The sequence below is a fragment of the Equus przewalskii genome, chromosome 9 (assembly GCF_037783145.1).
Source record: "Equus przewalskii isolate Varuska chromosome 9, EquPr2, whole genome shotgun sequence".
NCBI lineage: Eukaryota > Metazoa > Chordata > Mammalia > Perissodactyla > Equidae > Equus > Equus przewalskii.
In genome coordinates, this window is record NC_091839.1 from 54721921 (window position 1) to 54736556 (window position 14636).

Genomic DNA, 14636 nt, shown 5'->3' on the forward strand with positions numbered 1-14636 from the left:
GCCCAGTGAGCCCTGCTGCTGCTGTCAGAAGGAAGCTGCAGCCCCTTCACAGCCCAGCGCAGGGCTGTTGTCCCTTCCTGTTGCCCCAGTGCAGCCCATGGCCAGCCACACTGGGCCAGGGGGCCGGCCCTCCCTTCCCCATTCACACTGTAGAGTTTTCTAATTTATAACGTTTTTATTTATGGAAACAGACACACAGAAAAAGTTTGACTGGGAAAGGTAGTCTCATGTGCAGTCTCTCAAACTCTGCTGGCCCCATAAGAGTGGGCCTTGGACCTAGGATGCTTCCTTATCAAGAGATAAAGAGGCCCACAACCTGTACCAGGCTTATGGCCTTGTGTGGGAATATCTTTTCCTGTTTCAGACTCAGTGGGTGCTCCTTTGTTCTGCTTCAGCGGGTATGTCAGTGACCCATAGGTACACCCCCAGGTTTCAGTATTTCAGACTCCACAGGGGAGGGGTTGAGGTCCTTCTGCTGTGGCAGGAGAGGGGTGTGTGTAGGCCAATTGCCCTGTGTCAGCTCTCGGGGGCACCTGCTAGCCACGAGTGACAACGTATACTGGAAGAGCTCATCTTGCTCTGTTTCTTCTCTGAGTGAAGGCGTTGCTTCATCCAGTACTCAACTATGTTGTGCTTTCCTTGGTGACTCCCATACCAAGATGCAATGGGCAGAAGTGTTTGGACTTCTGTTCCTGGCGGCTGGCACTGTGTTGATCTTTGCTGTCCTCCATGTATTTAGAGTCCTCCTCTGGTGTTAATTACACACAGGTGAACAGTGTTCTGCTCCACAGACTGCTGATGGGTACCTGGGTTTCTTCTGGGTGATGAAAATGGTCTAAACTGAGATGACATGATGGTTGCTCAACTCCACAAATATACTAATAGATGGACATGGTAACAATGCTCTTTGTTAAGAAAAATTCACTAAAATTAGAATTCTGTATAACCAATGCTTTCTGTAGCCTAGGTCCATGTAAGGATGATACTCTTAGAGGACTTATACTCCTAAGAAAGAAGAGAGGAGTCCATTAAGCCAGCCTTCTCATCTCCACTTTAAACGTCCCAGTCAGCCTCCATATTCAAAGAGGTCAAGGAGCCTAAATACAAAGGGACGCTGTGATGAAAGGGATGGTGTGTATGAGACTTTCCTCTTACTCAGCCTAGTTTCAACACTATTTGCTGATCTGCCAGATAGGTTGGATGTCAGTTTACTGTCATCTCAGCCTCCATCTTATCTACAGCTCATGCAGGCTGGCAATGTAATTTCAGGCTTTCGGCTTACATTTCACTTCAATCAGATATTCCCTTCATTTTTTTTTTTTTTTTAAGATTTAAACTTTAGCATACTGCTGTTTCAGTCCCCTTGATGCTATTTTTTTCTTCTGTTAAATTCCTGGCTCCATTCAGAAAGGGGGAAGCGGGAGATCCCAAAATACTTTCTGTTGTTCAGCCCAGATGATGAATCCTCTCTTCTCCAGTTCTGATGGTGGTCGGCGTTGTAGGAATGTGAAGCACACTGGTACCTCCAACATTGTCGCTGACTTAGCAGTTCACGGGGCACAGATAAAGTTGCTGTTAAAAGCAGTGTCCTCTTCCCTCCCTCATAGATGCCTGGGGTCACTTTTGTTTGGCATTTACGCTCCTTCACATTATTACAAAACCATACCCCGGAGTATTGCTAACTCAGTTTTCTCTTCACTCCATTCGATGTAATTTTCACATCAAGGTATTTCTATAGACTGGACAGAGTTAGAGTTCAGCTTCTTCTAGCCAAAGTGTTTAAATCTGACTAGACAGCAGCAATTGCTTTTTAATCTAAGCAAACTGATCTGTCAAAGGCAATCAACTCAGGGAAGTTATTCCAGGAGGATCCTAATAATCCTGATGAATCACACTGCCCTATGTGAAACTCAGCCGCTGAACTCTTGACACGGTGTGTCACAAGTACTTAGAGGAATAAGGACATACAGCTGAACTCTGTGTTGACACACAAACTCTCGCCTCTCGTGCATAAGTTAATGATTGCTGCATTTGGTCTGGTGGAGGAGTATACTGTTGTGTGTGGTGATGTCAACTCATGTTTAATGATGTTACATCAACTAGACTTCATGTCGCATCATCCACGGTCCTCACAAGCATTTATCAACAGTGTGCTCAATTCCTCACTGTAAATAAAGGTTTGTCGTTGTTGTTGTCGTTTTTAATCGTCTCATATGTTTTAAACAAGGGTCCCACCCTCTTAATGTCCCTACCAATTTAGGGCTTTACTTACCAAGATCTTTAAGTACTTTATCTTGTTTAATTATCAGACAGCACTGAGAGGTCAGTAGAGAGGGTAACATCATTTACTTCGTTAGTTAGTCGCAGACCTTGGACTCTCACCTACATCTGATGGTTTCAGGTTTTGAGGTCTTCCTGATGCTGTAAAGCTTGTTATTGGAGCTTTTGTTCCAGTGCTAGGATTACTCGGGTGGGTGAGCAGTGTTGAGAATCCTGTCCCTGGGTGGGGCATGCTGTCAGGGTCCCTCTGCTCCCTACAGAGAAACCCACCAAACTTTAGACAAGGAAACAGCAGCTGGGAAGGCAGCAAGAATGAGTGGGGTCTGGAGGAGGGCAGGGCTGAAAATTCTCCCTAAGTGATGGGATAAGTGTTCTTTGAGAATGACCTCTACTTATTAACAGTTGGAGGAAAGCTTTAAGAGAAATTGGGACACACATTCAATTCAATCAAAGGGCAATAAAACAGAAGACTGGCTACAGGGTAAACTTGAAAGAATAATATAGTAATAATAATAGCTAACGTATATTTAGCACTTGATATTTTCCACTATTCTAAGTGTTTTGTGTATATTAATTTATTAAATTCTCATCACCACCCTTTGAAATAGGTACTGTTATTCTGATGAGAACTGAGGGAACAGGAGTTGATTAACTTACCTGTGACCCCACAGCTAGTAAATGTTAGAACCAAGATTCCAACCTGGGCAAACTTGTGCTCTGATTATATTGTGGTAATAATGATGAATTTGGGAAGACTTTCCGAATTATGAGAAATTTCATTTGTTTTTCTGACTTAAAAGCAATAATGAATATCTCCATTTCAAGCAGGATTACAGCCTCAACAGTCTGACTGACCATCCCATTAGAAACACTCAAAATTGATGCATAAAATTAAAAAGAAAAAACTTTTTAAAACATGCTAATAAGCTGGCCAGAAAATAAGAAATACTGAGATGCCTAAAATTATATGAAAAGGTGGACCCAGGGAGGCAAGCTGAACCCTGAAGTCAGTTTTCACTGTGATGATATTCACTATCGTGATGACCTTGATCTTTGCTTTTCATAGGGCATGGAGCATGAAGACACAAGTTAAAGTCCAGGGCCTGACCGAGGTGAGGAGTCTAACAGGGGACCTCAGTGGAAAGCTGGACCCACAGAGCCACTTTCCTATGTTAGAGACAACAAGAAAAACTGACGACCCAGTCCATACTGCTAGCAGAGGAGGAAAAAATTCTCTCCTAAGAATTCATAACCAGAAAACGGACATTCATCTGGGTTTCTAGTCTAAATTCACACTACTAGAGTGGCACCAAAGAAACTGCAGGTTAAGAATATGGTTTAAAACAGCTCTAGGTTGGTAGTGCGCTGAGATGCCTGCCAGAATCAAAAGCAAACCCTTTCTAAAGGAGCCAGACTCAAAGTCAATTCTCAAAGGATTCCCACAGGTAAACTACCAAAGAATAGAAGCTCAGACCAAAATATCACAAAACACACAAATAAAGCACCATGAGTGTAGAGCCAGTAGAAACCATCGTCATAAGAATCAGACCCCAAAAGACACCAGATAGCACAATGATGCAACAGAGAATGACAGGTGTAACCTGGTGGTGCTTTGCTTCAGCTGTACCACTTATTTCTTGCTTTCTGTCCCTGGGCTTCTCTGATGTCAGTTAGGATGTCTTCAGAAATCAACCAGGCCTCATACATGCGTATCTGGAAGTACAGGGATGTTGCCATCCCTGGGTCAACCTTTGACCAATGGGATTCAGAAGCTAATGGATAAATGCTCCCTTCTTTCACTCTTTGGGTGGACAATTCTGAGATGCCAGCTCTTCAAAAGGTCCTGATGAGATTGAGTCCTTGTTGTCCACAGTGGAGATAAATCCACAGGGCTCTCTTACATTGGCTTTTTCTCTTTCCTTGTTTGACTCTGCAATCTCCCACTCCTGTTCCCTGGGTTCACTTCCAATAATAAACTACTTGCCTGAGAATTTAGAATACAAATAAGGAACAAAAGACTAAACCATGAAAAGGAAGATATGGAAAAAGAACCAAATAGAACTTCTAGAAATGAAAAGTAAAATAATTTTAATGTAAAATTCAAAGGATGGTTAAACAAAAGAATAGACATAGCATAAAAGAACAAACTGGAAGAGAAATCAGAATATTTTGCATAACACAGAACAGAGACATAAGCATATGGACAATCTGAAAGAGACGGTAGAGGGGAAATAGCTACAAAAGTCAAATTAGAATTCCAGAAGGAGAGAACGGGGAAAGGTGGGGGGAGACAATATTCAAAGAAATAATGGCTGAGTTTTCCAGATTGCATGATTAAAATCTTCAGATTCAGAAAGTCCTCAATTGCAAAAGCCAAAAAACATAGAAAAGCTGAATAAAAAACATAAATTAATGTTTTAATAAACATTAATATGTGGAAATAAAATATGAATAATTATATAAATTTAAATGGAAAAATAAACTCGTTTAGAAGTAAAGGCTATCAGATTGGATAAAAGTAAATAAAATCCACTTATAAGGTATTTTAAAAAGAAGCTTGTGACATAAGGATAACAAATAGTTGAAATTAGAAGGATGAAAATATATACAGTACAAATAACCAAAATAAAGCTGATGTTACTATACTAATATTAGACAAAATGTACTTTCAAGGCAAAAGGCATTGAAACTAACTACATAATGAGAAAAAGTTGATTCACCAGTCAGATATAAAAATTCCAAACTAAGTTCTAAATAATATAGCTTGAAATTATATAAAGCAAACTGAAAAGAACTACAAGAAGGACTCCATAAACACACCAGTAGAGCTGAAGATTCTAACTCACCTCAGTGGTTGATGGCTCACAAAATCAAGTAGGAAAGTATCAGTAAGGATATAGAAGATTTGACCAATACAGTTAACAGGCTTTACCTAATGGGTATATATGGAACATTTTACCCAAAGAGTGGAGCAGTATTTCAAGCAGAGGCAGCAATTCGACTGATTCCAAACAAGTAATTCCAAACAAGATATAACTAATTTTAAATGACTGGTACCATAAATATTATATTCTTTCCCACAATGTGTTTCATAGAAGAATGAAGCACAAATGGCCAATAAATTCTAAAAATATTGCTTAACTTTTTAGTAATAAGGAAAATGAAAATTAGAATCACACTGAGATACTGTTTCACACCAACAGTACTGGCAGATTTTAAAAGTCTGACAATCTTAAGTGTTGGCAAGAATCTAGAGTAACCACGTCTCTTATAGACCACTAGAGAGAATATTAATTTGTATTACTACTTTGGAAAACAATTAGGATCATCTGTTAAAGTTGGATAAGTGCATTCCCTATGATCCAGCAAATCCACTGGAAAAACTCTGGCACACATGCAGACATACAAGAATATTCATAGCAGTATTGTTTTAATAAAAACTGGAAGCAATTCAAATGTCTACCCTAAACAAGGCCACAATAAACAAATAATAATGTTCACCTATGGACATGTGTGAAATTCCTCCGGGAAATATGAAGCATGAGATGATTGGGGTCATAGGTACACATACTTAATTTTACTAAATTTTTCCAGAATTCTTTTCAGAATGGCCCTACCAGTTAACACTCTGAATAGCAGGACTCAAGAGTTCTCATACACTCACTAAAATTTGCTATTTTCTATTTTCTAATATTTGCTATTCTGATATGGGACCTAATTTTTATTTTAAATTTGCCTTTTTTGACTTGCATCTTTCATACACTTCTTAGCCCATCCGGCTTCTCCATCTGTAAATTGCCTGACCATGTCCTTTGCCCATTTGTCTACTGGGTTTCCTATCATTTTCCTGTCCATATGCAGGATTTGTTTGCATAGTCTCTATGTCAATCCCCTGTTGGACTTAGACATTATGGATATCTTTTCCCAATTGTCATCTGCTAGCTTTCTCCATGCTGTCCATCAAATCAAAGAACCTCTTAGTTTTGTAATAAGCAATTTTTCACCTTCAAGTTTATGCTTTTTAGGTCTTATTATTTTTCCCCACGCCCAGGCCATAAGTCCTTTAAATAGTTTTAAGGTTTTATCTATAAATTTTTTTTGCTTTCTTTGAGAGGTTATTTCTCAGAGATTTTATAGTTTTAGCAGCTACTGTAGGTAGTATCTAATTTCCAATTAAATTTTCTGGTTGGTTATTGCTGATAAAGATGAATGCTATTATTCTTATCTCCCATCAGTTCTAATAATCGTTCTGTTCACTCCACTTACTTCTTATGTACATAAGTGCAATATCTGCAAATAATTTCGTTTCTTTCTTTCCAATGCTGATAATTTCTTACATCATAGCATTGGCCAAATCTTCAGTCCTATGTCAAACATTAACAGTGACATGAGTATTCTTGTCTTGGGGCAGATCTTAGTAAGAATGAAAGTTTCTCCATTAACATGATATTTGCTGGAGAAGTTTTGGAATATTGTCTTCATCAAATCAAGGAAATTCTTTTAAATTCTGAATTCTGTGACAGTTTTTATTAATAGGGGTTGAATTGTGTCAAGTGTTTATTTCTACATTTAATGATGTAATCATATTTTTCTCCCTTATTCAAATAATGTTCTGATCTGCAGTACTGTTAAGATAATAAATGTGTGTGGTTTTAAGCCACTAAGTTTTTGGTAATTTGTTACAGCAGCAATAGGAAACTAACACATTATGTAATTCTCATAATTTTACATCTCCTTTATAAATTGTAGTATAGAGAGGTTAAGTAACTTGCCCAAGGTCACACAGCTGAGGATTCTAGCTCCTGGTTAAAAACCTATGTGTGACTTTTCAGATCTGACCACAGGCAATTACAAAGACTTTACCTGGCAGGCCTCATGGGGGAAGGCTGCTCCCCCTGAAACATACCAGGTTTGGTGCACAGCCAGTGCACTGTAGTCTCTGAAGGCAGCGCAGTCAACGATTCCAGCAGGTCATGCTCTTCACATATTTGTATTCCTAGCCTTGGTGCCTTCATTCCTAGGTCTCTTTATCTAAGGCCTTGGGCAGAGGTCTTCCTCAGGTGCCGCTGCTGAGGCCTCCTTAGGAGGGGAGGAGGAGGAATCCTTGAAAACACTTTGTCCCACTGACTTTTCCCAGTACTTTCCCATTCCCAGCCCTTCTCCTTCACCCTCCCCACAACTGTGGGGTCCATAAAATTGCTGGAGCCTTTAGTTCAGGTCTCCCTCAACAGTGAGCCAACCCCTACGTCTACGCTGATGCACCTGATCCTGGATCAGTGCACCATTCCATGCAGACAACGCAAGGGGGGAATCAATGTCTTCTCCAGTTTTAGACTCTCACACCATCACAGTACGTGAGTAAAGGCTTGACTCTTTCATTTCTGGCGTGTTGCATTAATCGGCCACTCCAACACCTGACAGCTTAGCTCTCTCTCCCAGTCTGGCTGATCTCCTGACAACAGCTAATGGTGGAAAAGGCAGAATTCAAATCCAGGCAATCTAACTCCACGGCTGTACTCCTAACCGTGATCCTCTACTGCCATCTTTTGTGTCAGATGACAGTCGTCTAAGGAACTGATGATGGTGACTTGCACAGGGCAACTGAAGTTGACTAAGACATACTGGACAGGTAAACTCAACAAGAGTTGGTGATGGATTGGATGTAGAAGAAGAAAAATAAAGGATGACTTCTCAGTTTTCAGCTCAGAGCAATGACGCAGATGGTGGTGCCCATTTGCTGAGACAGAAGAGACAGGAATGGAGTGACAGGTGGCAGGAGGACAATGGGGAAACAAGGTCCTCTCTGGACATATTTAAGGTTTGAGATTCTTAACAAACACCCGTTAAGAAACAAACAAGTGAAGACGTCAAGTAGACCACTGCATACAGAATTTTGGAATCTGAATGAGAATATCAATTTTGCTTTTTCTCTATTTCTAGATATTAGGACAAGAGGAATACTATATAAGAGAATACTGGGCAGACGCCACTTTAAGCATTCCTTCTCACTCCTACAATAAGCTTTTCAAAAAGAATCAGATATGGCCACTCTTCTGAGGAAAATATAGAGCCATCTTCAAATAGGGTTGGTACATGAACACAACAGTCTCCAAATCATGAAAACCACCAGGAGATCAGAATTCTCAAATGACCAGAACGTAGAACTAAGCAAGCTAATAATGCACTAATTAAAGATCTGAGAACAACTCAATGACTAGTATGCATTGGCCTTATTTTGCTGTTATCATTTTTAACCTTTTCAGGTATGTGTTCAAACAACAGGCTGATTATTTGTCTCCAAATCTAGGGGGCAATTTAATAATTCAGTGAGGCCAAATATTTGAAGCTGCCTTAGACACTCAGTGTATATTAAACCCTTCCTCCCCTACACTAATACACTTCTGTAGCTCATCTTTACATTTAATTATGTGCTGCACTGCACAGTTTTAAAACTTGTCTCAAATATTCCTTCCAAATGAATTTTATTTCCTTTGAGGATAGGGACTGGGTCACAGACCCTAAACCAGAGTTGCAGACATTTAAGGGGAATTTGTTGAATTGACTTGGAGAGTTTTCTCCACTAACTGTATATTCAGCACCCACCTAGGACTACTTCCCCTCCATTCACTCAGCTAGACTCGATTCACTCACACAAGGATACAGCAGTAGTCATTACAGTCTCCGTTTATGGTTTTAATGGTTTTGCAACATTAGATGCACAACGTATTTCCAAGTACCAAGTATGCTTGAAATTGAACATTTTTATAAAGATAATAAAAGTTAATGACTACCCATGATCTATGATCTGACAATACATCTGTTCTTTTTCATCTTGAGATGGTAAAATACCCACCCTAGCTTATTGTGGCACAGTGGGAGAGAAGAAATATAGTCCTATTAATCATTCTTAACTATCAGCTTATTAAGTTATAGTTTCCCAACAGGCTTGTCTTACATGACTGTTAATAGGCTGCAGGTGTTTTTCTAAAAGAGTCTTTTTATTATGCAGTTATGTCATAAAGAGACAGCATGGAGTAAAAGAAAACCTAGTGGACTAAGAATCAGAAAATCTAGGTTTAAATTCTAGTTTGGTTAAATAGCCCTGAAACCCTTAAGCAAGTTACCACCTCTCTGTTCTTCAATTTTCTCATTGGTAAAATAATGAGGACTGATTATAAATTAAATAAATTTGTGCCAATTTGCACTGGACCTATAGGCAGGTAACCATAACCCAGGACCTAAGAATTTCACAAAGGACATTCTAAGGAAATCTGTCCACATTAAAACAGCTTTAAACCACACTATAAAATTGGGATTTCTGATACTATTGTTAACCTTAAAAGTGAGTTTTGCTGCCTAACAACTGTGGAAGTGCACAAGAAAGAAGAGTGTTTCACATGAAAAAAAATCTGATATACTGCCATACACCGAAATTGTGGTGAAAATAACCAAAATTTTATTATCAGCTAAAAACGCATTCACAGAGACAACTGTTATATATAAATTCTCCAAATGACAAAAGGGTTGCAGTCCAACACCATGTAAGTCCATTTCTGGGAAACTTTATCAATGGAGGTTAGGTTTCTAGTTTAACCCATAAGAGCATGACTCCTGATGTAGCTGAGCTATGTAACATACTAGGAAACGCTGAAGTTCTGGGTCCTGAGGAAGGGGCTTGGTTCATTTGAAGATGAGTTTCCTTCCCTATTCTTGGGAAGAAGACCGGAAGCAAGCAATTACTCAAATGAATGTACCTTGGTCACACCTTTGTGATTCTCTTTTTAACACTTTCACACTCGGGTGGGGCACACAGCCCCAGTTGTGCTGGTAGAACAATCCCATCTGGTCTGACCTACCAAAGGGTTCAGTGTTCCAACAGCCCATTCTCGAGCCTTCAAACAGTAATTCCACAACCACGGAGCAACTGACAGCCATTTCAACAAATAGCCCAGTAAACATTACCACTCCTCGACTATAACTGGTGTTGAAAAAGATCACCTGTTATTTACAAAAGCAAAAATATCAGAAATCTAAGGGCTAAAAACTTTAGAGACATGGTCAAGTAAATTATGATACACCCACACAATAGAATATTACGCCACCATTTAAAAAACGTTTACAAGTAAGTTGTGATGACATGTGAAATGTTTAAAATACAATGCTGAATAAATAAAAAAAGATACTAAATGCTATGTTTTTTATGAACTCAACCACGGAATAAATGCATTGAGAAAGACTAGAAGCAAATACAACTTGTTGAGTAGTAGAACTATAATTTATTATTTTTTCCAAGTTGGTACATGAATCCATGCTTTCCAGATTTCCCCACTTCAAGAAAGTACCACTTTTGTTATTAAAAAAAAGGGAAAACTGGGCTGGCCTCAATGGCCTGGTGGTAAAAGTTCAGCATGCTCTTCCAGGGCCTGGGTTCAGTTCCTGGTTGTGCAACCATACTACTCATCTGTTGGTGGCCGTGCTGTGGCAGTGGTTCACATGAAAAAAAAAAAAGAGGAAGGTCAGCAACAGATGTTAGCTTGTTAGCTCAGGGTGCATCTTCCCCAGCAAAAAAAAAAAAGAAAAGAAAAGAAAAATTGAGGAGAAAAGTGTGAATTCAAATAAAACTCTTTAATCAGTAGAATTTTAGAGAGCTATAAATAGAGCTAGTTATTAGCAATGTGGAAATAGAGCTTTGTAGACAAAGAAGCATTCCTTTCTTTGATTTTGTTTGCAAAAGAGTTTAATTAGAAGACATTTTAAATTAACCACATTATAAAATAAGTTATGTGATTATGAAAATATTGCTTATGGCTACTGCTATGGCATTTTATAGATCTAATAAAACCTACTACTGATACTTGCTTCTCTTAATTAAAGATACTGGATGTTTCTTTTAATGTATGTATGATATAGAAAATAACACAGGCATGTGATTTAGACAAACAGGAAAAAAAAGCTATATAATGAAAAAGTCTTCATCCCATCTTACAACTTTCCTAGATGTAGCAACTGTCTCCAGCCCAGAAATTTGTCTTGCATATAAGCCCAGGAATATTGTATTTCCACCTTAACCACTCTTCTATATTACCTTATTTTATTGAACATACCTTAGAAACATTTACATACGAGTATGCACAAATCCATTTCATTCTTTGTAAATACTAATTACTATTCTATTGTATGGATGTAATACAATTTATTAGTAACTCCTTACTGAGAGACATTTAAATTATTTCCCATTTTTCTCTATAACAAACAAAGCTTCAGTGAACAATCCTATACAAATATATTTATGTACACGAACAAGTATATCCATAAGATAAATTCACAGAATTGATGAGTCAGAGTATGGGTCCATTTTAAAAATCCGATATTGCCAAATTGCCATCCAAAGAACCGGTACCAGTTTACACTCCGGGGTAACATTTCTGGTCAACATAGATTCTTTAAAGCAAACTCCAATGCTGCCAATGGCCCAGAAGGTGACATAAATGAGTGAAGCAGGCTGGCGTAAGAAAACGGCAAACCAGGAGCACATTCAGTCTTTGAAAGAAGTGGCTTCCACTCAACTCCAGCCTACTAATAATGCCTTCCTAGGAATCTATGCTCAATGTTGTTAGATTGTCTGATTTCGCAAAAGCTAAACATCTGGACTTCTGCATGAAATCTCCAGACTTTTTTTAATGTTGACAACTCATCAAAATTTCAGAATTGGCATGACAAACAAAACACATGCGTGAGTGGGAATCATCTCTTGGGCCTCCAACTCGTGACCTACGCTTTAAAGCTTTCATTTCCCCCCATGACATCCAACAACGATCCTCGTGGCAGTAGGATGTGTTCAGCATATTGTTTTAAAGCTGGGATTTCCTTAGACTATATCACATTTTGCTTTGGGATAAAGTAGATGGATTTTATTAACTACATGGTCACTATCCCTTCAAATTATTTGAATAACTTAATCTACTTCTTGCCCAGATGTTTTCATTAATCAGTTTTCTAAAACATGTTCCCTTGCCTTATATTTTTATTCCTTTAGAATGCTATGTTTCTCTCTTTTCTTTCATATATGGATTTCCCACGTTTTAAGAGTTGAGTTCCTTTCCTATTAGTGCAATCTTCTTTTACCCAAAGAAGAAAATCTTTAATCATTTTTCTATATTCCCATGCATTCAACATGTCCATCTACTTACAAAAGAAATTGTGGGAAGAGAATAAATTAAAAAGACTTTCTTCCTCTAGTTTAAATAGATTTCTGTTTTTGTTGTTTTTGGTGAGGAAGATTAGCCCTGAGCTAAACATCTGTGCCAGTCTTCCTCTACTTTGTATGTGGGATGCCTCCACACATGGCTGATGAGTGGAGTAGGTCTGTGCCCAGGATCCGAACTCACAAACCCAAGCCACTGAAGCAGAGTGCACGGAACTTTAACCACTCGGCCATGGGGCCGGCCCCTTAAATAGTATTTTTAATCTGTATAAAATCTCTTTATACTAACTACATTCTTATAGTTAAAAAAATTAAGACAATATAAAAGAATAAACCCTGAAACTGCTAGATCTATATCAAAAAATATTCAAATTCATGGATAAAATACCATGAGACTTCTAATGTCTTATCTCTTCTACATAAATACTTGCAAAATGACCAATCTGACAAAGCCAATGTACCATACAATTATAAACAGAAATAAATCTTGTAAACATTAAATTTAGAAGCAATGTAATATTAAAGTCAGTTACCTATTTGAAAACTCAGAAGGCAATGATCTCTTCTACAAATAAATTTTGAAAATAAAAATTGGAAAATTAGCTTCATTTATTGTAAATAAAGCATCTGAATCATAATTTCAGAGCTAACAGTAATTTGTAAAAAATTCCTAGTTTATAATGTAATCTGTTGAGATATTTATTATCTCAACCCACACAATAACAAAAGAGGACCAAAAAACACGTACGAAAGAAGTTTTACAACTTAGCAAAGCTTTCTATATATGTATTACATATATATGTATTTATACTGACATATACATTATCTGTTATTTGTCAGTGATAAATACACTGCTGCTCATATGAGAAAATCTGTACATAAAAGCCATTCCACCAACAATGATGCCATTGGATAGTCTATTTTCAGTTCCTAGAGGCAAGGTTCCAAACATTACAAATTCCTCTGTCAGTATTTCTGAATATGTGAGTGTTCTGACTTCTCCTTAAAAGGTATGCTGTAACTACTCAAGTGTCTCTTTCCAAAAGAAAACTGACTAGACCACCCTAAAATTAAAAAACTCAGTGCTGTGTATTAGGCATATATCACTTGAACTCAACATTTTAATTACAAAAAGCAAATTTAAGAAATAAAAGTGTACAGATTTAAATTGTAATCTGCACATCGGATTACTTCTTCAAATGTGTCATCAGAGCTCACACAAAAGTAATGAAAAGAAATACGGTAAAATATCACATTTTAATTTTACCTAAAATATAAATTAAATAAGGCAGAAGAAAAACTTTGAGACTACAATATATGTGGAAAATTGACCACTGAAAGATGCAAAGAATTCATACAATATAGTATAAGCTTTACTATACAAATTAGATGTCATTTCATAGGTGTTAGTCACATCAGTCTAAACTTTGTTATATATTAAAATATTAAAAAGCTAAAAAACATCATTGCAATATAGATTCAATATGGGAAAATACATATTTGTGGCTTTATACACAATCGAAATTAATCCATTCTATACAATAGTTTTCCAAAATATAAACAGCACTTTACATGCAATAGAACATACCAGCTGGATGTCCTAATATAATTTAATATATAGGAAAATAAAGAGAAAACACCCTTTTAACAAGACAGTTACATAGCAGAGGTGGAATGTACATTAAGATTGTGGTTTAACACAATCTTGGATAAGATTAAAGAAATATGAAAAAAGAACAATTTCTACTACTTTCAATTAGCATTTTTTAAAATAAAGACTATTGTGATTTTATATTTCTAATTGTATTACAAACTGAGCAAACATAAAAGGAAAAAGAGAGGAGGGGAAAAAGAAAACCTGATCCTTTCTGAATTTTAAACATCAGCCCTGCCTATGGGCTGCATTCGGGCTGCTTTTCTGCTGACAGTTTCCTAGATTACTTCTGCCACTCTGAATTGCGCATCAGTAGTCAGATGAGTTTTCCAGACTTCATTACGCCATTGTGTAACCATAGCTGCCGCAATGTAGTGCCACAAGAAGTCTGTCTTTGAGTATTTCTTTACTTGGGTATTCAGGTAACTTGAGCATGTTGATGCTTTCAAAGAAAAATATACCACAATTAAATAGGACACCTATGAAATTTCTGACTGT

At 37.6% G+C, this 14636-nt stretch overlaps 1 protein-coding gene across 2 annotated transcripts in view; it reads right to left on the reverse strand.

The window, feature by feature from the left end:
• Window positions 1-9713: 9713 nt before the first annotated feature.
• HACE1 (HECT domain and ankyrin repeat containing E3 ubiquitin protein ligase 1) overlaps window positions 9714-14636 on the reverse strand; it is a 106191-nt gene continuing 101268 nt past the window's right edge. For both annotated transcript variants that reach the window (XM_070556755.1, XM_070556756.1), the window contains one exon: window positions 9714-14580. In XM_070556755.1, coding sequence (XP_070412856.1) covers window positions 14478-14580 — 103 coding nt within the window. In that variant the 3' untranslated portion in view covers window positions 9714-14477. The remainder of the gene's footprint in view (window positions 14581-14636) is intronic.